At 40.2% G+C, this 23,585-nt stretch overlaps 1 protein-coding gene across 1 annotated transcript; it reads right to left on the bottom strand.

The window, feature by feature from the left end:
• Nucleotides 1-1,714: 1,714 nt before the first annotated feature.
• Nucleotides 1,715-23,380, bottom strand: htr1d (5-hydroxytryptamine (serotonin) receptor 1D, G protein-coupled). Its single transcript, XM_018663373.2, has 2 exons — nt 22,793-23,380; nt 1,715-4,987 (listed from the first exon to the last, which is right to left on the bottom strand). Exon 2 carries the CDS (start codon nt 4,066-4,068, stop codon nt 2,920-2,922), a length of 1,149 nt encoding a protein of 382 aa, XP_018518889.1. The 5' UTR covers nt 4,069-4,987; nt 22,793-23,380; the 3' UTR covers nt 1,715-2,919.
• Nucleotides 23,381-23,585: the final 205 nt, after the last annotated feature.

The raw sequence follows: 23,585 nt of genomic DNA, 5'->3' as shown, positions 1-23,585 counted from the left end.
TCTAACACTGTTAAATGTGACCCACCTATACATCCAGAGAGCACATTCATTGTGTTACACCACAAGGATCACATGACCTCTCTTCACAGAGCTTGGTATATTCACAGTGTAATTAACTTGACACACTGAAGGTTATATTAGCCATTAACTTCCATGACAATTGATTTTTTTTTTTTAAAAAAGGCCGCAGCTGGTATAAAAAGTATGAATGCATTTTGTCCTCCTTTTTACTTCTGTCCTACTCAGTAGTCAGTGTGCAACTGAGCAACAACTCCAATCAAAGGTTGATTTCATTTTCTTAAACAACTGAATCGAAAAATGGCATAAAAAGGACATACAATTTTCATTAATGTTAATCCAATATGGAGATAACTTTTGAAGCTGTGTCCCAAACATCTGCTACATACTAATTCTACACAGTGTGTACTGCATGCAAATTAAAAAATATCAAACCACTTTAGTCTAACAGGAAATGATGCAAGATGTGAGACATCAGTTGTCAATCAAACTCTGACTTTGGAGTGCGACAAATAATCTTTACAAATCTACATTAAAATGTATGTTGTTTTTCCTGTTGTTCCTAAATCTTTGCGAGATCTTTGGGAATTTTTTTTACATTCCTAATTTTTTCCAGCTGCATGCAGCTCCTCCTTTTTCTTAAGTACTGATGGGAATGTCATTAGTTTTGCAAGTTTCTGTCACAAACCAGACTGTTGAACAAAGTGAAATGATCTGATGATGGCACTGATTGAAAAGTTATGGGATCACCAAAGTTATTAGGACTCATCCTGAAGGGGACATGAATCTGAAGTGACAATCCAGCCAATAGTTAATGAGACATTTCACTCAGAACCATGAATGTCAGCTTCATGGCAGTGCAAGAGGAAATATCAGAGGACAGAAAGTCATTAGGATACATGAGAGACATTCAGTTTCATGGGAATTCATCCAGTGGTTGTTGAGATATTTCTATATGGATCAAAAGACATGTTGCCAACACATCTAAAAATTAACCCATAAACCACACATTTGATATCTGATGAGAGCCATATTCTGCTGTACAGTTGCCAGTGGTTCAACCACAGCTCTTTGGAAATGTAAATAAATAAATTGAACATTAATAATAAATTTATTGTAAGTGGCTAAGCTGGTCTCTTTCCTCTGGACTGAAAGTCGATCTGCTCTTGCATGATGATTGCACCAACTGTCCACGCCACCATCCAGTCATCATTTCAGACAGTGGAGGGAGAGTGCAGGTTATGGTATCATGAAGATGTATATATATATGTACATACAGGGAGCCACTCTGAAAGACAGACATAAAGAATTGATGGCAGAAACAGATGGAGGTCCATTAGGCCAGCCTGTGTTGTTGCTCCAGGGGTGAAGATGGTTGACTCTGGTCTGATGTAGATCTGTGGAGTGATTTACTTAAACAGATACCAAGCCTACAGTATACTGTAACCATCCACACAAACACCTACATCCAAAAACTAAGAAACTTAAGTTTTACTTTATGTAGTTTTTTTAGTAACTTCATACTTATTAATTAATTAATTATTTTGGTTTGCACTGGCCAGAGAATTTACCTTTTAATATCTCTTTTCTCATCTCGAGTACAGTAGAAGAGCTATTTTGAATTGGCTTATAGTATAGAATAAATTAGGTACTTTTGTTAAGGATATACAGAGTTACCAAAAGTTACTGAGTTAGTTCAAGTAGTAACAACTGGCATTTAGTTTCATGACCTTTTGGAAGATGAGTGTGAAGAGACATCCTAACCGAACATGTTCACCATCTATGTCAAATCAAGCTTGTTTATTGACAAATCCTTCATGTCTTTATTGCATTTGCGTCCTCATTCCTTCATACCTTAGTTTTTTATATTAACAACATCTGATCTGTATTCAATTTTGAGCTCCATCACTCATTGTCATCAGTGTATTTTTGAATCCTGTAGTTGTAAGGAATGGGTATTACCACCATCCAACAAACAAATGAATACATACGTATCTAAAAAAAAAAAAAAAATTCTCAATCTGCTCTCAGTACTCTGACCATTTGCCCTCACCTTGTCCTTTTTGCTTGAGCACACGGTTTCAGAGATTTCTTTTTTTTTGGAAGGGTTTATTTGTTGCTATGGTACGGTGGGTGTTACTTAATATTCAGAGGCAGAGTGGAAATGCTGTTTCCATTTCAGTCTCTGTAATGACAAGACAAGCCTCAGTGGAGAATAGCACGAATAAATGTCAAACACTTGACTATCCTCCCTTCCTCAAACATGCATATATTACAGTAAAATAACTACCTTTACACACTCATACACTCATACACACACGCACACCACTGTCACGTATAACTGCATATATGGAGACATTTTTACTGATTCTCTAGAGTTTTTTGTTTTTCTTTACTGTACCACAGAGACATCATATGGGAGCAGCAGCATACAGTATGACACAGAGAATAACACAACATATATTTCATGGCTTTTCATTTCTGCTGGATTTGATCCAGTCACTCTGAGTTTACTCTTCCCATACAGTTACACCAGTCTTTGTTTAAAATATTTGCTTTTGTTCAAGAAATATCGGCAATGTCCCTGCAACATGAAACAGATTTCAAGCCCCCTTTATTTATCTTTTTATAATAAGTCTCAGGGGAATAAAGATTTTTATCTTTTTAAACATGCATGCATAAGTCTATATGATGGATATATTGTTAGGTATCTAAAGAGCTATGGCACAGAGCTGTTTGATGTAAAAAAAAAAAAAACATATCACAGTTAGCATGTGTTTACAAGATGGGACATTTAAGTAAACAGTACTTTCAGTATCATTATTATCTATTATCTTGGTTTTTTCTTTGTCTTTTTCACTTCCTGTTTTCTTATAGTTTTAATCCACTGTAAAGTTTTCTTCAAGAGCACCGCCTGAATTTGATGAGTTTTTGGAAAGCTTGTTTGAACTCGTCATTGAACACAGTGTAGATTACAGGATTGATGAGGGAGTTCAGGTATCCCAGCCAGGTGAATATATCAAAAAGCACGGGATCGAACCAGCACTCTTTGCATATGGCCATGACGAGCGTGCCAACAAAGAACGGGAGCCAGCAGATGATGAACGCACCCAGGATGATGCCCAGAGTCTTGGTCGCTTTCCTCTCCCGAGCCGCACAGAGGCGTTTCCTCTCCAGCACATTGTCTGCCAACTTCACTTTCACACTATTCATGAACAGAGGCGATCCTCCTCCTCCTCCTCCGCCGCCTCCCACGTTGCCAGAGTGTAGGTGTGCTTCCTGGTTGGAGGCAGAATTAAGAGAACAGAGAGAGGAGCCTGCAGAGGTCTGGATGAGCTGTGCTGTGGTGAAGCGCTTCCCCGAGGACGATGGCGTCTTGAAAATGCGGGAGCGGGCGGCGACGTAGATCCGTCCATAGAGGATGATGAGAAGCACTGTGGGAACATAGAAGGCGCCAAAGGTGGAGTATAGGGTATAAGAGATCTGATCTGTATTCACCATACACTCTGTCAGCTCCTCGTGGGCTTTGGCCTGCCGCCAAAAAAGCGGAGGCATGGAGATCGATATGGAGATCACCCACACCACCCCGACCATGATCCCCGCCCGGCGCATGGTGCGGCGTTTGGAGTACTCTAGAGCATGTGTAATGGCCCAGTAGCGGTCCAATGCGATCACGCACAGGTGCAAGATGGAAGCCGTGCAGAAGGTGATGTCGGACGACAGCCAGATGTCACAAACGATCTGCCCCAGAGACCAGGTCTTGCTGACAGTGTAGACAATGCTGATGGGCATGACTAAAATGGACACCAGCAAGTCTGTGACAGCCAAGGAGCCGATCAGGAAGTTGGCAGGTGTGTGGAGCTTCCTGGTCAGGAAGATGGTGGCGATGACGAAGGCGTTTGAAAGCACGGTGGCCAAGGTGACAATGGCTAGTAGCACCGACAGGGAGACCTGAAGGCCGAATAGCGTGGCCTTGCTCCAGGGTGGAGCAGTAGTGGTGTCAGGAATCTCTGTGAAGTTGTAGTCCAGTGAGCTATTATCCAGCTCCATCTCGCCTCTTCTCCTTTTAAAACCCTATGTCCAGAAGGTTTAGAGCAGCCTCATCACTTAGAAGGCCATACTCTGGTGTGGCACTGTTGGTTTCGGCTGTAAAGTCCTCTATCCTCCTTTCAGCAACTAAGACAATATTTTACTTCATTTCCCATCCTGTGTATTGCAGTATGATTTCATATCAACCTTTAGCAAACATCTAATACCATAATTTCAGTTTGTGCTCCTGTAATCGAAGCTGACTAATTTGTCCATTTCGCTTCTCCAATATTGATTCGCCTCACTGGTCTAGCTGCAGGAGAGACGAATCCTAATTTGTATGCAGCTCCCGTCAGACAGGCACTTCTATTTCTCTTTTCCCTCTTCCCAGTGTCTCTTATCTCATCTCCAACCAGCAGCCAGCCAGCAACAACACCTTCAGACCAAGCCTTCCTATCTATCAAATGCTTTAATGGGCTCCTCCTTTTCAATAAAGCTAAGCAGGGAGCTGCATGTAGGAAGATGATGACGACAGATACACAGGTTCGCCACTTATCTCTCTTATCTACACCAAAGTCTGTGTGAAGCCTTCTAAATTGAGCTTTGTATTGAAACTTGGCCGTGCCTCGTGATGATGATATTGGAAAGCCTGAACATCACAGTTACATGATCGACATCAAAACCAGACCTAGGGGATGCTCAAGATGTCCAGTCTTGTCGTGGCTAATTGTTGGATTTCCACGTGGTTTTGGAAGGTATATAGACATCTGCACTAAAATACCATGATCAGCAAAGCTTTTTCTCTCCAGGTTCCCAGTGCTAAATACTTGTTTGTCCTCTTCTCAGCGTGGTCCGTCAGATAAACTTTCAGCTGCAGTGTCCACACAGATGAGAAGGTTTTGTCCGACTTTCATGCAGCTTCCCCTGCATCACTTTCACCCTGGGAGGGATAAATGAGAGAGGAAAAAAAGGAAGATTAGTTATATTCACCTTCCTTTCATCCATCATCCCCTCCCCCATGTTCTGCATATACACGCACACATATAAACAAACCACCTACATGACAAAGCCCACACATTAGGGGCAATAAATGCACACAAACAATCTGTAAACTCAGCCTCGACCTGTAAATGGAGCGTTATGACTTGATGCACAGACACGAACACCCACACACTTTCTGCTATTTTGTTGATTTATTAGAACTGTTGTAAGACTGGCACTGAAATCTCCAGGAGAGTCATATATGACACAAGTTATACCAAAGTTATCCAGACCTGTATGCTTTGCTATAAACACTATATGACATTATGGTGACCCTGGTGCTTTACTGAGGAATCCAGTGTAAATTTTGAGCAATGAGCAATTTATATGATAATATTCTCTCAGATTGTTGTCGTATAAATTAATATTTTCTGCCATGGCAACTGCTAGTGGTTCAGAACAACAACATGCTTTTCCTGTGAAAATACTTAAATATAATTGTAGGGCGGCCTGGGTCGCCCGTTGGTTTTAGGTTGCTGACCATGTAATTGCCAGTTAGATTGTATGTCATTTCCTGTCTTTAATGTCACTTAGGATGTAAGCTGTCTCAGGATGTTCTTTGGATGTACATTGAATATTCAAAAAAGACTCAATTTAAAGCAAATGTCATTAACAACAGCAACTTTTTTTTAACTGATAAAGCCCCAGATAAGACGTCTGATCTTGTGACATATAAACTTGATGAAACTTGCTTCACAATACTGTTAATGGTGCCCGGGAAAACTGGAGCATGGGAGTACAAAGAGAAACTGACCATGTTGCCTCCAGGTAAGAGTAACAGAAAATGATCACAGGACAGAAAGCTGACTTGCTTTCATGTGCAATAAAAGAGATGGGAACTGAAGTGTGGAAACGTGGTATTATGTCCCAGCGGGGACGAGGACTTCAAATGACTGTTAATCACCACGGAAAGCATTCCCTCCCTCCAGCTTCCCATCTATTGATAAAGTTTTCTTTCATGTATTATTTAAAAGCAGTAGAATGAATGATAACCACTCATAATTCAGAGGAGAGAGGAAATATATGCATTAAGTGACACATTTAATGGACTAATTTCAAAATGGCAAGTTACAACAGCTGAAACCACTTGTTACTGTATCACAACCCACACAGAAAATACTGCTAAGACCTGACAAATTATGCATTAATCAACCTTGTGACAAATGCTAAACTGTTTAATGTAAACATTTCAAATAAAATCACTTTAAAAATGGCATACTGTAAAATCCAGACAAAAGCCAAAGTGACTGAGGTACGCTCAAGAAGGATTAGGGACACTAATTAACAAGATTTGGTTAGTGGAACGTGTGTTTGTCAGCTTGTTAATTATTTTCTTGGGAACATTTTGTATTTCACACATCAACAAGCTATGAAGTGATGTTGGAATACTATGGAATAAAGAAGCTAAAAAAACAAACAATAATGTTTGCTGCAGTAATTAGAAATGTTTGCTTTTTCACACTTAACACATCCTTCTGCTGAATACCGATTTCTGAGTGTGTGTTTGTTCCTGATACAGCTCTGAAAATCTCCTCCATTAGCTGAAGTGTTGACTGGCAGCAGGGCTCTTGAGAGGAATTATTGGGCTTCAGCTATGACGACAAACAGGCATATTAAATATCAGATGAAAACAGCCTTGTCCGTTTAGCACATTCTTTTGCAAACTCTCAGGTGAACGTCAAAATTTTTATCAACCAAAGTGAGCATTGATCGGTTCAGAGCCTTGTGTTTTCTTTATATGTGATGTGTGCTCTCAGTGGTGATGAATTTGAGGGAATCACTCTGGGAAAACTACTTTGTGCTCCCTTTATGGGTCAAACGCAAAAAAATACATTTCGGTCATTGATTTAAAATACACACTTTTGTTGTAGCAATCAATGGGCACTCTCAGTAATATAAGATTTACTGCAGGGGATATGACTTATTTATGAAATTATAGGTTAACAGGATGAACACAGTTTAGTTCCCATTACTGATAAACTGTTTACATAGAGGGATTCTATGTAAACAATTCATATATACTAATAAACTAGTGAACTCAGAGCTCGATTTTTTTACCAGCAACAACTTCAAATGTAATCCTGGAATGGAGCTGACGTGATGTAATAATAACCAACAGAACGTAAGATAATAAGCTTTAGTCAAGGTACCCCCACATCGTATAGTACACAAGCATACGTTTTGTCCCTGCTGTGTCCTGCTCTGATACAAGCCTGCGCCATGACATTCAGATAGCCGAGAGGGTGGTCGACTGCTGGCCGCCCTCCATCAAAGACCTGTACATATTGTTTAATAGGAAAGAAAAGGGCACAGACAAACACACACACACACAAACACACACACTCACACACACAAATGCTGGTCTGACTGAGCCCTGCTGATATGCACTGCAGCTTTTAGGAATTATAATGATGCTGCAAAACAGGAATAGCTCTTGTAGCTTGTTTTAGTGTAATGGTAATGTAATGGTACACTCTGCACTGTGCTGTATGCGAGTAACCACTGCTGATTCCTAAACCATGAGCATCAGACCCATACAGCTCTGTAAATGAGTCAAATGACTTGTTCTCCTCACAACAGTCTAAAGGCATATCACATATGAAGAGCAATTATATTTATGTTATAGTTGGTTATTTACAATATATAGGATTGCGACTCATTGCAACTCATTGAGGCTCCTGGTTTGAACCAATATACCAATACATGCCTGAACAATAACATTTATCAAATATCAAATTCATTTGAATTTATATTCATAATAGCTCTGTGCTATTTCCATTTGAACTTATTGTAATGGCCATTTGTGCTAGGAATGTAGCAATAATGTAGCACTTTTTGTATTTATGCTCTTAATTAGTTTTTCTAACATGGGTAATGATTGTGCAGTGGTCAAAGAAATATGAAATACAATGTAGCTTAAACAAAAATAAATGAACAAAAAAACATGTTGCCTGATTTTCCCTGCTAAAACAGCAGACAAAACCAAAATATATTAAGTATGTAACCTCTTGCAACATTAATCTCTAGTAACTGGTACAGGTAAAGTAAGTGTACTTTCCTGAACACCCCACAGAATCTGAATGAATACTCCAGCAATTTAGTTTTGCACTTCAATAAAGACACATGGCTTATGAGAAACATAAAAAAAGAACTGTCACAATCTGAGCAGCAGAGGCCGAGATATCCTGACCCGAAATCCCTAGTATGAGTCACGCCCCCAAAAACCCAGAGCCCTACATTTCCCATACAGCAACTTCATAGCATCTTCCTCCTCTCCTTCTAAACTCCTCCATCTTCAAACATCCAGGTAGGTTTTCTGCCTGAGCTAAGATAACCCTAATGACATCATAGTGACGTCATCAGGGTTACTTTTTTGAGCTTCAGAGAAAGCTTCTCCTCGTGATGAGTAAACTGAGCGTTCATAAAATCAGTGGAATTATTTTTGTTTTACATGTACTGTAGACACAAAGAAGAGAACATCTCCAACAAAACACTGTGTGTAGACGTAATGGGTGAAGCGTGACACAGCATGACTACCTTACAGTCACACTTCATTGCATCAGTGCAGAAGAGCCTGATAAATGCACTGAGTGTCTGGTAATATCGCTCGGTCACAGTGTTTGTAAGCACTGACTGCATCACACAGTGAGCTAAGTAATAGGATCATCGTGGACAGCATCACGTCAGTCATTCACTTGTCCCTGTTGTCTCTGGTGCACATCACTTCCCACACACACACACATACAGTAGCATGTTTGATAGATGGCTAAATAGCTTATCTGTTTACACATCAAACAAGTCAAGAACAAGGCTTATCTCCTACGGGTCTGGTTTACAGCACAATGAGTTAATGAGGTTCATAATGAATGGATGAGAGGAAAAGATTTTCAATCAAGAGCAGGCTTTGCCTAAATTGGGCTGTATACTGTTTGTGTGAAATATATTAGCGTGTACATCTGGCTTTGAAATTGAAGATCTAATACAGCAAGGCGTGGCTTAGCCGAACGAGGTGAGATGTGAATTTATCTCTCGAGAAAAAAAGAGGAGAAAAAAGTGGGTACAGCAAAGCTAGATCACAATGAAAAACATGCTCGAAACATAAAAGTTGCATTCTCGCGGGTCTGACAAAAAGAATCCTGCCCTGTCCGGTCGGCTCCTTTGCATCACACCCCATTCACTGCAAATCCAATTCATTCCTTTCAGGCTTGGGCCAAATCCAAGCAGATGGTGCAGTGTGTGTGTGTGTGTGCAGCAGCCTGTTTGTTGGTCGGGGTGAAACAGTAAATACCCTCTGAACCCAGCAGGCCTGCGAACGCTGCATGGCCCCACTGGAGATAGGCTAATTGATTTAGCTCTGAGGAGGTAGAGCCATCGCTGCCTCCGCTGTCAGCTAATGTCTGGTGTTTACTCAAGCGTGCACTCAACGGTAGGTGAGCAAGGGATGTACTGTGGGTGTGGATGGATGGGTGGGTGGTGGGAGCTTACATCAATGGAGAAAGAGAAAGGTTTGGGGATTGTTGATGGGGTAGATAGAAGAGCGTTTAGATAAAGCAGGAGCTGGGGGATCTGGTGAAGTTGCAGCAAAATGCAGAATCACACTGTGAACCATTTTGTAATCAGGTCAGACATGGACATAATTTCCACTGGGGATTTCAAAATCCTATTTTTGTCCCTCCCCCATGCTTTTATTGTTTCACGTTGATTTTCATGCTAAACTCTCCTGTTCTCTTACTATCCTGCTGCCATAGTGCAGATGAGATGAGTTTGCAAATATGTTGACTTGTTCATCTGACCCTTCGCCTACATACAGGCAGCTTTTGCTTACTGATGAACATTACTGGAGGGAGTATGCAGCCTGAAAGGAATACCTGCAGACACTACTGAAAAGGTATTTCCAACTTTGTTTTTTTGGGTTAATAAATTATTAAATCTATATTCATCCTTACAGTTAATATTCTCCTTAACAGACATGTGTTTGGCTTCAGGCAATTATCAGTTTGGCCTTTTAACTGTCTCATAGCCAAGCATGCACTCCCAGCGACTTTGCTCTTCATTGCAGTCAGCCTACAGTCCAGGATGCTGTTGTTTGATTTAGCAAAAGAAATAAATTTTTACAACATAGCTTAGCGCTATGCAAATACTGTATTACAGATACAGTAGCATCATGTGTGGGAAAATGAAGCTATAAAATATAGATTGATAGGAATGCTTGAACAGTCAGCATGACTTCAGAGCTGATATCTGTCAAAGTACGATCTAAAAGTTAAAGTGAATACAATCAACATCGACAGCGGGGAGATGGAGGACGTGACTTTAAAATAAGATTCACCAAGAGACACAGTGACACAGCTGTGCAGAATAATGGAAACATATTTCATGAATGGCTGGCGCGTGTGAAGTGCAACATGCTGGCACGTCGCGCTGCAATTCAAGAAACAGCAAATGAAATCACATGATTTCTCGAGGGCTCCAGGGTTCATCATATCTCCATTATTTGCAGGCGCCTGGGAGCGTGGAGAGTAGGTGTTTTTCTCAGGCTGTGTGGGCTGCATGTGTGCATGTACAATCATACATACAAGGACAATTTGCACCACCCTCCAACCATCCACCCACACACACACACACACACACACACACACAGGCATGCACATGTACATACAAATACAGGAACAGTCAAACGTAAAATACCAACAATTAATCCTCACAGGAACTGGCACTAGAGGACACGGAGGAGTTTTCACAGGTTGGTGTTGATTTATGGTGACTGATTCCTGTGCTAACAAATGAACAGCGGTGAAGGGTGTAAGGGACTGAAGTCAGCCACTGAGAGCGGTCTGTTCAAACCTCTGGGTACAAACCTCAGGACTCATTATAAAGGCTGTGAAGGATAATCTCAGCTCTTCTGTAAGCTGATTGGAAGGGAGCAGATTGTTGAAAATGGGACAATTTAGCCTCTTAGCAGGAAAATGAAGATTTCCTTGTTAATTAAAGTCCCAAAAATTTATTACAGTTTTAGCACGCTATGCAGCAGGATGTTAAAATTAGCTAAAATGCAGCTTCCAACAACTTTATCAACACATCAAAGCTTCCTACTGCAGAGACAACCTTCCCACCAATGGTTTGTCACTGCATATATGTGACCCTTAGAAAGTGGAACAAGTCCAGCGCAAATCTAGGACACCTGAGAGGTACCTTCTAGTGAGAGGCAGCCTGCAATGAGCTGATGCAGAGATTGTGTGTCATAGCCAGCTATGTGCAAATCTACATGTGTTAGGAGGAGAGAGGAGACAGAGAAAAACAGACAAGACAAATGGGGATCTGGTTTAAATCTGGGGTGATGATAAAAGACGTTCTTACGATTAGAACACTGCTAGTGCTAAATGTGTATCAACAAAACAAAACATAAATTCTGGGTAGTCTCTCCTGCAATTTGTGATCTTCTGCAGGACCACAGAAGTTCCCACTAAAACAAAATCAACCAATCTGTGAGACTTACTTTCCAAACCTGGCATTATTTTTTCAGAGAAATTAGCAATTTGCTGAAGTACAATAAAATGATGCCATTTTCCACATAAAATTATCCAATTTCCTTCCACAAATAAATGAAACTCATTTCACTAATTTCATTTCAAATCAGTATTAACAAACCAAATTCCTTGCAAGAGCAATAATGGCCATCAAGCACAATGAACCTCCCAGCTATAGCTGCAGTGGCTGCACAAACTACCACTAATGCACAAAATAAAACTTTATATTAAACCTCTATAGATCATTTCTACGCTTTAAGGAATTACTTATTAGGTAAATGTTTCACAATTGTAATTTCACAATTTTCCCCACTGACTTGCAATTCTTATTATGTGCTAGTTATTGCAAAATAACACAAAGTGGATGTAAATTACATTGCAGATTTTCAGATAACTTCACAGACAAGCTTGGTGGCCAACATCTATGGTTCGAATCTTGGCTGTAGGAACCTTGTCATGCCCTTCCCTCTCCCTCCATCTTTCTTTTAGCTCTCTAAAGGTAAGATGCCAAATTGAATGAATAAATAAAGTTGTTGCTGATTCGGTAGTTTCAGGCCACTATTTCATACAAGAGACATAACTCAAAGTGCAACAGCTCTCCCTGTTTACATGACTAATTATCCTTAAAAATGTTGACATCAGGGGCATTTGCCAAAAATATACCTCTCTATATAAATCACCTCTAATTGTTCATTGCAATCACAGGCATGTTTGCTATAATTAAAAACACTATATTTTAGACAGTCATCTACAGCTGCTGTTCTCCAGCCAATCTAAGCAGCTTTGTACGAAGACACAGAGTGAAGACTGATGAGAACAGGCTGTCCTGGGGGACATCAGTGATGCTGAGCGGAGACAGCCTTAACAATAGCCTTGTGTGATCTGCTGTGTCTGCTGAGTCTTCACAATGTCAAGCCCATGTCCTGTCAGAGTTATAACCAACATGTTTACACAGAAAGGTAGAAGCGGTCTGTGTGTGAGCAACACAAGATTTAATCAAACCATACTGAATATTTACAAGTAAATACGGTTAACTTTGCACCACCAATGAGATGTTTATCGATCATGAAGAGAAGGAAATGTGCATTGAGCAGCTACAATAACAACAGAAGAAAACAAACCACTTGTGTTCTTTTTAAATGCAAATATGTCTCCTCTTCATAATGCTTAAACTAGCTGTCCCAGTCCTCTGGATTAGATGTATACTCAATACCAGTACTTTTGACCGTGTGTTATTTAAAAACCCCCTGTCTTAGACGGTTTTGAACACCACTGGGTACATCTTTACATTTTTAACCCAGTGATGTTTAGTTACATGACATAGGTGCATGCACACAACATTGCATTACATGCAACCTACAGTATGCATTAGCTAAGTCTTGTTTTCTAAATTTTGTCCAGTTTCCTGCAAATCCCTTTCATATGTATATGCCATTTGAAGATAGGAATGACCACTGACAATGCAAACTACTACATACAGAGGTAACTAATGACTGTTACTATATTTAATGGCCATAACATAATAAATGCCATAACTGTGTTGCACTGGAATTTGCCTAAAAATACAATAGTCAAGGTAAATACTATGTATTTAATACCCTACACATATTTAATTAGAGGTCTACTTACCCTTAAGTGAGATTGCTGTCACTGCTATAGAGTCAAGTGTACAACTAAAGTTTCCAGTCAGTTTCTCTTTGACTTCTTGTTTTTGTGAACTAAATATGGTCTATGTTAACATCCCTAACAGAAACGCCTGTTGACCAAAGCCATATAGAGTCTGAAATATTGCACAGGGACAAAAAAAGGTTACCTTTTCCTTTTGGATCAGGGATTTAAATAAGACAGAAGAAATCTAGGTGATATACCACCACAAAATGTGATCAAGAACGAAAGAAATAAGCATACTGTGGATGCCATGATGGGGACAGTGAGGAGGATGTAGTTTGACCAACAACATCAACAAATCTAAATTCAACGTGTTAGAAGTGAGGAAGCTCTGTAGTTAAGTTTCATATTCATGTTTGATGACAAACAGGAGCGCTTTTATCTTTATCTTCTGTGTTTGAGTGTGTGTATGAGTCATAAAAGTGAAGGGGTGATGAATCACTAGAGGTTGGGAAACAATGATCCATGCGGGAGACAACAACGGATGTTTGATAAGAGTGCTGAAGAGGACAACGAGAAAGCCTATTACGGGTTTAGTTTTCCCATATTGACAGAAAGTGATGATACAATGAAGGCAGAGAGCAGTAATAAAGATAGCATAACTAAAAATAACAGTGTACAAACTGTTTTACATAGAGGACATACAGTATGGAAATCATAAGACAGGGAATAGAAATGAATATATGTGGGAACCTGAGGAAACACTGAAGAGAGCACGGCTGACTATTAAAGCCAGCTCAGATGTGGCCATTAGATTAACTGCTGATCCACTGTTAAATGAAAAATAAATGTAGATGTGAAGAGACCTTCCTTGGGACTGTTGAGTTGTTGACCTAACAGACATGAGTCTTAACCTGCTCCTTAATCAGCTCTACTCATCTAACAGGCTTGACAGGTTAAAATGATTCAGTAGTTCTAAAGAATCAGTGAAAGTCATTCTAGTTCTAAAGAATCAGTGAAAGTCATTCTAGTTCTAAAGAATCAGTGAAAGTCATTCTTTAGAAGTAGGGGACATGATAAGTGATGAAATCTTACATTTCCCGTAATACAGCCAATAACATGAACATCTTCAAGAGGTATTTTCTCAGATTTGACATAACTCTCTTTATAGCCACAGCAGACACCCATCACTGATGCTGGGTGTGGTCAGAGGTGACACTTGGAAAATTGATCAAAACACTGCTTGTCAGTCTGGTATTACGCTACTCTTTAAGAATTACACATGTCCTTTAAATGAAAAGAGAATCTGCACATGGTCATTTGCATGAACTAACAGATACACTCTGATACACACAATTTTATATTTCATTTGTCTGTCTTCTGATCCTCAGGTCTAAAACTCTGTAATACAAAGGCAGTGGGCTTTAAAAGGAGAAATAGTTGCGTGTCACTGACATCTGCAGTGAAATTCATGCGGCTGACGGTTAGCATGTACAATGAAATTGGACTGAGAATTGAGCCCTGCAGCACTGTGCATGTTGTGGGGAAGATGAGCTGCAGCAGTGAGAGATTGTTCTCCAGCTACACTGTAGCGTGATCTCAGCAGAGACATTGAGTGTGGGTTGATTAGATCTTATGCAGCTTTATGCAGCTAGTACACAAGATCTTATCATATTGTGTGACTTGTGCCAAGAAAACAAACATCTGTGTTTTGTGTACTGTAAACACGACAGTTATAACTCTAGGCATTCAATTAAAACTGGCATTCATGTGTTACATTAAAAGTTGCTTCCGGTGCACTATATAAGCACTGAAACCAGACTTGAATTATTCAGAAGTGTAATTAAAAAGAAAGATTAGCTGGATGAGATATAATCTCTTATAAAAGAGGATTTTTCATATAAAAGTCAGGTTAGAGATGTTAAGGACACAAAGCTGAAGGGCTTAAAATGAAGAGAACAAGTAAACGTTTGGGATCAGCTACACTGAAACTGCTTTCCTTGTCCATTTACTCATTTTCCTCTTCATTGTGGTTTTAAATGTTTTTTCTTATACATTTCTATGCCACATGTGAGTTCTTTGAAATTGTTTAAAATGTGCATGTGCAAAAAAAAAAAAAAAAAAACCCTCTGACATGAAAATAGTATTTTTCTGGGAAAAGAGCTCAGCTGATTTTATTAAAAAGTGAAATCTGTGACCATTCATATTACAAGCTTAGGGGGAAATGTTTCTTTTTTGCATCTTGAACTGATTTCAATATTTGTGGGCTAAAACTTTCATGTAGATGGTGTATTGATTTTACTGCCAATTAAGCAGGATGGATCCATATAGTGTTGTAGAACCCCAGCGAAAATGTGTTCAAGCCCATTTGTAAGTAAGAAGAGAAACTCTGACATCTTGACTTTGAATTTGGAAGAAGCTTTGCACAAAATGAGAATCCAGTTTCTAACGGAAAGATGGGCCTGTCAATTAACACATTGAACTACTCTCAAACATGACAGAGAGCCGCTAACAACTGTGTTCAAAGTATTGGCTTACTCTGGAAAGCATGCTGGAGTTTTTGAAACCTCACTGTTATATGCTAATGTGCTAAGAGAGAAAGAGAGAAAGAGGGAGAAACGTGACTGAAATCCTGACAAATTTTTAAATTTGACTTCCAGTCAAAACCAGCTCCAATCACTCAACTGTGTCTTTAAACACGGAGACGTACACATTTAAAGACACTAATTCAAGAGAAGGCCAATAAGGCCAAACTTTCAGCCTTCCTTCGAATTGCATTAAGTCAAGGATGAAGGCATGTGTCACAAACCGGGCTTGAGGTCTTGGGTTCAAACCCAGAAAAGCCCCCACTTGTCACAAACTGGACCACACGGCCATGACAAAAGAAAGAGATGCAAAAATGCCTGAGTGAAGAAGGGTGTGTGCACAATGTTGTAAGGCACAGCAACACAAACCAAATGTCAACCAAAACCAAATGGGGTGTCTCAGGAGATGAGAGAGAACCAGAACTGAGTTCTGAGAGGGTTTTTAAAAGGATCACTGACACACAGGACCCAGGTGTGCCAGGGTCACTAATATAGACCAGGTGCTGATGCCCCTCTGCCACACCCACTCCCAGTACCTGCAAGGAAAACAGCCACACCCCAAGTTACAGGCACAGAGGGCAGAAAGGACTGTCACACAGAATAGACCAGGTGTGTTTTAATTCAGGTTCTCCATCCTCAGCTTCCGCTTCATTTTACACTACGAACCTGTTTTGTGCTGCCAGCATTTGTAATAGTGCACTAATTTCTACAATGGGGCTCATTCAGGAACATTTTCATATTCTTATCCTATATTTTTATTATTTTTATCTTTCAGGTTTCAACTGGGAGTCACCAAACTCTCCTACATGAATAAATAAAGTCATGAATTGCTAGTTCAGTGATGAGTGCATCCATTCACGAGAAGGTGTGTTCATGAGATTTGATCGTTAGCATAATCAATAAACCTAAAACTGCTGTATAAGGATCCTGCTCTGCCCCATTTCTATGAAAGTTTCATTTACAAATATGTTACCAAAGAGCAAAGAGAAGTCTGTCAGTTTGGTCTTGGCCTATGTTTGAATGCACTATGTTCAACCATTTTAAAATCTAAGTGTGTGTATGTTATAATATTACTAGATTTTATTGTATATAAGTAATCATTACCCCACAAAAAAGCACTTTTCTCCATTAATGATAGCAGCACAGACAAAACAATGAACTTACTTTAAGATAGAATACAAGTTGTTAGCACTGGAACTACAATATTTTCAATAATAGTAAAGACATGAAAACTAGATCAAAAGCTCTAACAAACTTTTCCACTCTGCCTCGTGCAGTAGATATGTAAATTGGGTACTACAAACCCAGGTGAGTGCTACAGTTCCAACACTTCTAAAACCCCCTGAATTTTTCTTTATAGTGTTGTGGTATTTTCCACTTCTTCAGCATGTCTCCCTACAGGCTCTCAGTCAACAAATTACAGCATCTTGGATAATGTGAGACAGCCACCCCCCCTACTCGACAGCCTTCAAGTAATGGAAACAGGCATCTTTCAACAAGTAGTCAATCTTGAAACATTGACCACTAATGGCCTGAGTGGCAGAGCTGCTACTGTGAGAGTGAGGACTACAGGCTCGTATAGATTTCTGATATGACCCCTGCTGTCATCCTCATGGTAAGTGACACATTGTCATGATCTATAATTACAACTTTCATCTGGAGGGCCCAATCTCAGGATTCAGCTCTAATTATATGAGTAGACTGACCATAGATTATTCAGAGACAGAGGGAGACAATGAGACTAGAGAGAGAGAGGAAAGAAAAATGGATGAGAAATTGAGTAATGCAACAAAAATCTGATAGAAAAAGACCAACACAAAGGGTCTCTGAGGTTAAAATCATCCTGAATAAAAACAAAACATGATTAACATTGCCCTGAGATGGCACAGTGTGGCGGACTGCACTCTCTGCTGAAACAATGGTGTAGAAAATAATGATAAACAGAGAGGGAGAAGGAGAGAGACTGACAGAGGGATGTTATTTCCTGAGTGAAAAACTGCTTTCTCACACTGAGTCAAATCCCTTGTGAATAATCCTGGCTGTAAATCCAATGGGATTACCACTGATACAGTCTCAATTTTCTGGATTGCTTTAATTCCAGTGTAAAGGGGAAAACTCAGCAGCATAAAGAGTGACAAGAAGATTTGATGAAAGAAGCAGAGCATGGCATGAAATGGAGACCTGGGTGGCTGAACTAATGTGCATAAAAAGCAATGTGTGCATTTGTGAGCACATTCACATGCCAATGTCTATATTCTTCCAGTGTATAGAACCAACTACGCCTTTTGGGTATTTCCATTTTTTGAAACTTGTGCTTAGAAAATTTAAATGGATAACTTAAACAATGCATGTGAAAGTAAAGATCAAAGATGAATACAAATATTAAGGGTATGGACATAAACAAGTTTTGGTGTTCAGTGTTGACATCTGGGAGTTTGATGATTCTGCACAAGTTCTTACAACTGAGATCTTTGATTCTAGTGTTCCCAAAAGGAAATTGGCCCCAATCTATTCGCAGAAATCCAGCTCATCAATACCTTGAGAACTTAAACCTGATGCAGACTCTGTTGGGTAAAACATGTGATTGTCAAGCTAACTTCAGCCCAGTGTTTAGTGAAGTGACGAGTGATTGTGTATCAGCTCTGAGCCTTGCCAAAATGCAGGTGACAAACAATCGATACTGTGCATGAACGCCTCCTTTGTAAACACTAATGGAGCACTAAAGCTCTGCCAACGTGCTGCTCACTCGACACCTCCTGTGTAGACACATTATAAATCTTCATAAACCTAATATATCTTATACAAATATACAAATCTTGTGACATTAGTGGAGGCTCTTTATTTGCAGTGCGCCTCTGCTGTCAGCTCTGCAGGAAACCTGAATGTTGTCACCATCATCTGTTCAGGTCGTACAGGTAGAGGCTGAAGGTAGCTCCATTCATACTTGCATCAACTTTTCCTGATTCCCTGGTTGAGGGATCAAACCCCTATCAAACCCCAAGTCTATTAGCTGCTGAGGAGTGGTGTTATGTGATGATTATTTCTTCTCCTTGGTCTTCCAGTAGTACTGTTCAGTTTCGGCCTTTGATGCTCCAACTTTGAATGTTTACTTTGTGATGGCTTGTTTACTTGATCTTGCTGTCATTGGAAACACTGCCTTGACAAGTTTATCTGTTTGCACATTGGTTTCAGTTATAGAAGTAGTGGGAATAGTAAGTAATACTACTCTCAGACTTTCTGCCACACTGACGGCTTCTCACTGAGTTTAGGAAGTCTAGTTTGTAGCTCTCTCTCACATCAGCAGTTGGGCCAATTAATGAGTATGGTGTCAGTGTTCATCTCATCCTCCCACTATCTCCTGGTCATTATTCTAATATTGACATTTCTTTAGGAGCGAAATAATCACCACACGTTTAAGGCTTTCTCTGATACTTCAAAGAGTTGCGACAAAGACATACACTCAGGCGGGGTGTTTTACAGCTGAATGGTAAACTCTTCTTCACAGACGCTGCCCCACCATCTGCTCAGCTGTTATTCTGCTACTCAGCTAACTCACGTGCTGCACAGTAGTGTAAACAGTGGAGTCAGTCTGCAGGACAAACAATGTCATGATGACACGGCGATAGATTACCTCAAGTGTTTTACCTCAAGTGTGTTTGCTGTTTTGTGTCTTGTAGTAGATCGTGAAAAAGACATATTTTGGAGCTACAGTAGTGACTAATGCTAAAACTGTGGAATGAAACCGTGACCCAGCTACATGCATCTGCTTCTTGTTTTCTCAGTTTCAACTCAGTCCTGTCATGCATTGCCAGACTTAAGCAAACATGCAATGCATTACAAAGCAAGTACTGTAGCTGTGGTACTGTCAGTGAATTACAGTGAAAAAGCTGTGAGAATACGACCCAGTACTGTATGTGTTTCATCTGGAGCCTCTGTGCTGACCATCGCATCTGTGGTTTAAATTGAGATTGTTTGCTGATTTGTCCCTCTCTGTTACTGCTGCTCCACCTGTAAAGCTTTCCGTTCTTGCATGGTGCAAATTGCAGTTTATAATGATGGCAGATTAACTACTTGTAATTCTCTTTAATTTCTGAAACATGTGGATCTTGATTTCAGAGAATAGTTGACTGGCACTTGCTGGCAGATTTTATTAACTTTGACTAGCTAGTTAATTAGGCTAAAATTAGATCCATGAAATGGCTGATGCTGTCTCCACCTGACTTTTTGTTCCAAGCTGATTCATTTTGATTACAGAATTAAGGGTCTTAAATATGCACTGGATGCCTATGTACGTGATATTGTGCTAAATGACTGAGGCTAGCTGCATGTCCTTGGAAAAAAGTCATGCTAGGGCTAATTAGTCCAAGTGTTGTACGATAGTCTGGAAAAATTTACATTTGAACATTACAAGAGAAAAGGCTTTTAAGAGGTAGCTAATATATTTTGGCGAATGTTGGAGTGTGGAGTGAGGTTGCTGGAGTGTAAACTTCCCCAAAATAAAACCAACAAAGAGCAGGACAGAGCCTCTATCAGAAGTAGTTCATGACCGGCTAATGCAGTTTGTGAGTTTGTTTTGTTTACAAAATTTAAGTAAGCTAGTTAGCTGTACAGGCTAACATTTGCAGCATATGCTAGAATAGCCAAACACACCATTTAATCCATTCCATTACACTTTTTTAATTTTTGTATTTTAAAAATACACCACTGTGTTTCAGGTATTCACATACCTGTAAAAATATTGTTATTTGCAGGAGAGATTTTAGCAAACAGTCAGGTACAGTATGTATTTGTAATTGTATCTGATCAGGCTGGTTTAAAAGTGATGATACTGCTGTAAGTTTTACCTCTCCTTAAATTATATACCATGACTCTCAGCATCATTTTACTTGTCCCTGTAAGAGAAGAGTGGTTGTCCTTGCAGGGGGGGCTGCATTTCAGTTTCAACTTGATTTTCTACAGATAAAAAAATAATATAACTCCAGGCAAGTGAGGGGTAGATGGTGCCTTTTTTCCTATATCCTCTGCATGTGAAAAGATATCAGAAAGAGCAGCTCTTCTATACATGTGCTACACTCATGAAACCATCAGGCATTAATTGCCTGTTCCTACATTAATTATTAAACCAGAATTATACACTTTGCCTAATGAGCTACAAATGAATGAAAATGACATATTCAGCAATATTATAATCCAAGATTAGTTCTTTCCTGTTTTTATCATCATTTTCATTATTAAGTAGGAAGAAGGGTTGGCATGGTATGAATAGGAGTTTCTGTTATTTTAATGGGCTGTCGATTCAGTTCTGTCTTCAGTCACACCCTGATAGTTAGCGTGCATGGGCATGTGTGCGTGCGTGTGTGTATCTGTGCATCCCCGAGTGTGTGCGTAGCAGGTCTGCTTACGTGCGAAAGGATGGGGGAGAAAAGGGATTCAGTATGAGAGCGAGCAAGGAAACTCCACGTGTGTGAAATGGAGGGACATTGTGTGCTGAGGAATACTTTTCATCAAAGCACCGTGATGGTGATTCTCTTTCATGTTGCCAGAGTATCTCTCACATCAGTCAGCTGCTTAAAGCAAAAATGCAACACGCTCTCTCTGCGAAGAGAGCCCGGGGTGGGTTTCTGAAAAGCTTGAGAGCACAGAGGACAGGTCTATTTTTTTCCCCCGCCTGAAATGGACTTAATGTTTGGGCTGCTCACCTCTCCTCCTCAAATAGCAGCAACTAATGGCAAAAGAAGCATCTTCTCATGTTACTCATATATTTTATTTCCTCCTCAAAGTGAAAAAGATCCACAAACAGCAAATTACAAGATGAGGACAATATCAAAATCATTTGCATAGTTCCTCATTCAGCATAACATGAAACTACCATGAAATACATGTTTTATTAATATTGCCAACAAACCATATCGTCCTCAATATCACCATGTAACTCCACTCTCCTTGCCCTACATTTGTTTAATGAATTCAACTGCATACGCCACAACTGTGCAGGGTTGGAGGTAAACACCTTCAGTATAATGTCAGCATCATACTCGGCCAGTCGACCAGTGGCTTCTCTCTGAAGCACCTTACACTCGGCAGCAGCTTGTGCTCTGTACAGCCATTCACTGCACAGAGATTTAAGCCTTGTTTTGAAATGAAGACAACCTTAATCACCTTATAAACTACTCACCTGCAATCACCCAAAAAATGTAACAAGACAAATCAAGAAAAAAGTCCCTGTATCCTTCCTATCACCATCATTTTCACAAAAATGACTACATAATGGTCCAAGAGGTATGAGGAGTAGCAAGCACAGTAACATAATAAAAAGGAGAGGTCTGTAAAGTTTTACAAACCTGCAATAAATGCCCTTGATCAACCTGAAATGGGTGTGTTTTCCCAGCTTTTACACATGCAATATGTTCATTTTGAAGCCAGCAACCTCCACCTGTTTCTTCAAGCCTGCAAATCAGTTTGGCACACTGAGGCTTCATGCAGGTTTTATCCATGTCAGCTTAGATTTTCATCTCTTATCTCTCATGTCTTAACCCATGTAAAGCTCATATTATTCCCCCACAGGACCTCGTATATTGAGTCAACAGTGCTCAACAGTTTATAGTGACCTTATCGCAGCCTACTCTGTGACATCTTCATCTCTTACGGTGTCACTTAAATAGTGATTTCACTTGTGCTAGTGATAATCACAAGTGACCTTTTCCTGCTCTGTTGCATCTCTTGTGTATGGGATTATTACAGGATTCTCTGTGGAGCGGTTTGATCTTTCTCGGGTATTTTAACCCATATTTGTCTAAATCTTTTAAACCGTTTTTTTTTTTTTTTTTGCAAGTAGAGATATTATACCTCACTCTTTGCTTCGAACCGACTTAGAATATAATCTAATATCATGTCTTCTGCGCCCGCAGATCCGTGCGTAATGGTCACAAACACGCACGAACCCATGAAAAGGTTATATAAAAAAAGAAAGATTGTTAAACTCACCGTGTGTTTTCCCCTCTTTTGATGAGTTTTTATTCTCTTTTTTCCCCCGATAAAAGCGGAGCACACAATCAGTCAGGGAATCCCGGTAGCACCGTCCATCATTTACGCGCGTCCAGCACAAACAAACGAATCATACTGGTTACATTCAGAGGGCATCCAGCCTCTGTAGATGGCACCACTTAAACTGCTGAGACTGCTTCGCTTCTCATCTAAAAGGTGAAGCGATTGTGTAAACACAAGTGACTCAGTCCTGTCTGCGGGCAAAATGAAAAAAAAATAAATAAATAGTAGCGCAAACTTGGGCGACTCGTTTTAATTTTCTCGACTCGTCAACAGTCCCTGACGCTTCGCTCCAGAGTCCAATCACCAGAATGTGTTAAAAGTGTTTAAAAAGTGTTGTACCGGCGCAGCTCCGTCTGATGCACGAGGACGCAGCTCGTTGTGGGGTTGTCTCCATCAATGATTAAACCCCCCGGGGGAGAGACACGGGGGCTTCCCGGTGCTGATGCCATCCATTCTGCTCCCGGGGGGGGGCAGATCAGAGAGGCGTCAACAAGTTGCAGTCTGGGAGGTTTTGACGGGACTGGCGGCATGTCAGAGCGAGCCCCGGCCTCCCTCCCTCTCTCCAACACACACACACACACACACACACATACGCAAACGCAGTGAGAGTGAATTTACCGGCTGCAGCCACAGGCGTGTGTTTCCAAGTAATTCAGTGGAATTTCTTTGACAGCCCGTCCCGTCATTCTCACACTATGTAGGGCAGAGGAGCTCCAGATCAGGGTGTAGG

This window comes from Lates calcarifer, linkage group LG19 (genome assembly GCF_001640805.2).
Source record: "Lates calcarifer isolate ASB-BC8 linkage group LG19, TLL_Latcal_v3, whole genome shotgun sequence".
Taxonomy (NCBI): domain Eukaryota; kingdom Metazoa; phylum Chordata; class Actinopteri; family Centropomidae; genus Lates; species Lates calcarifer.
This window is presented reverse-complemented; position numbering and strand designations above follow the sequence as displayed.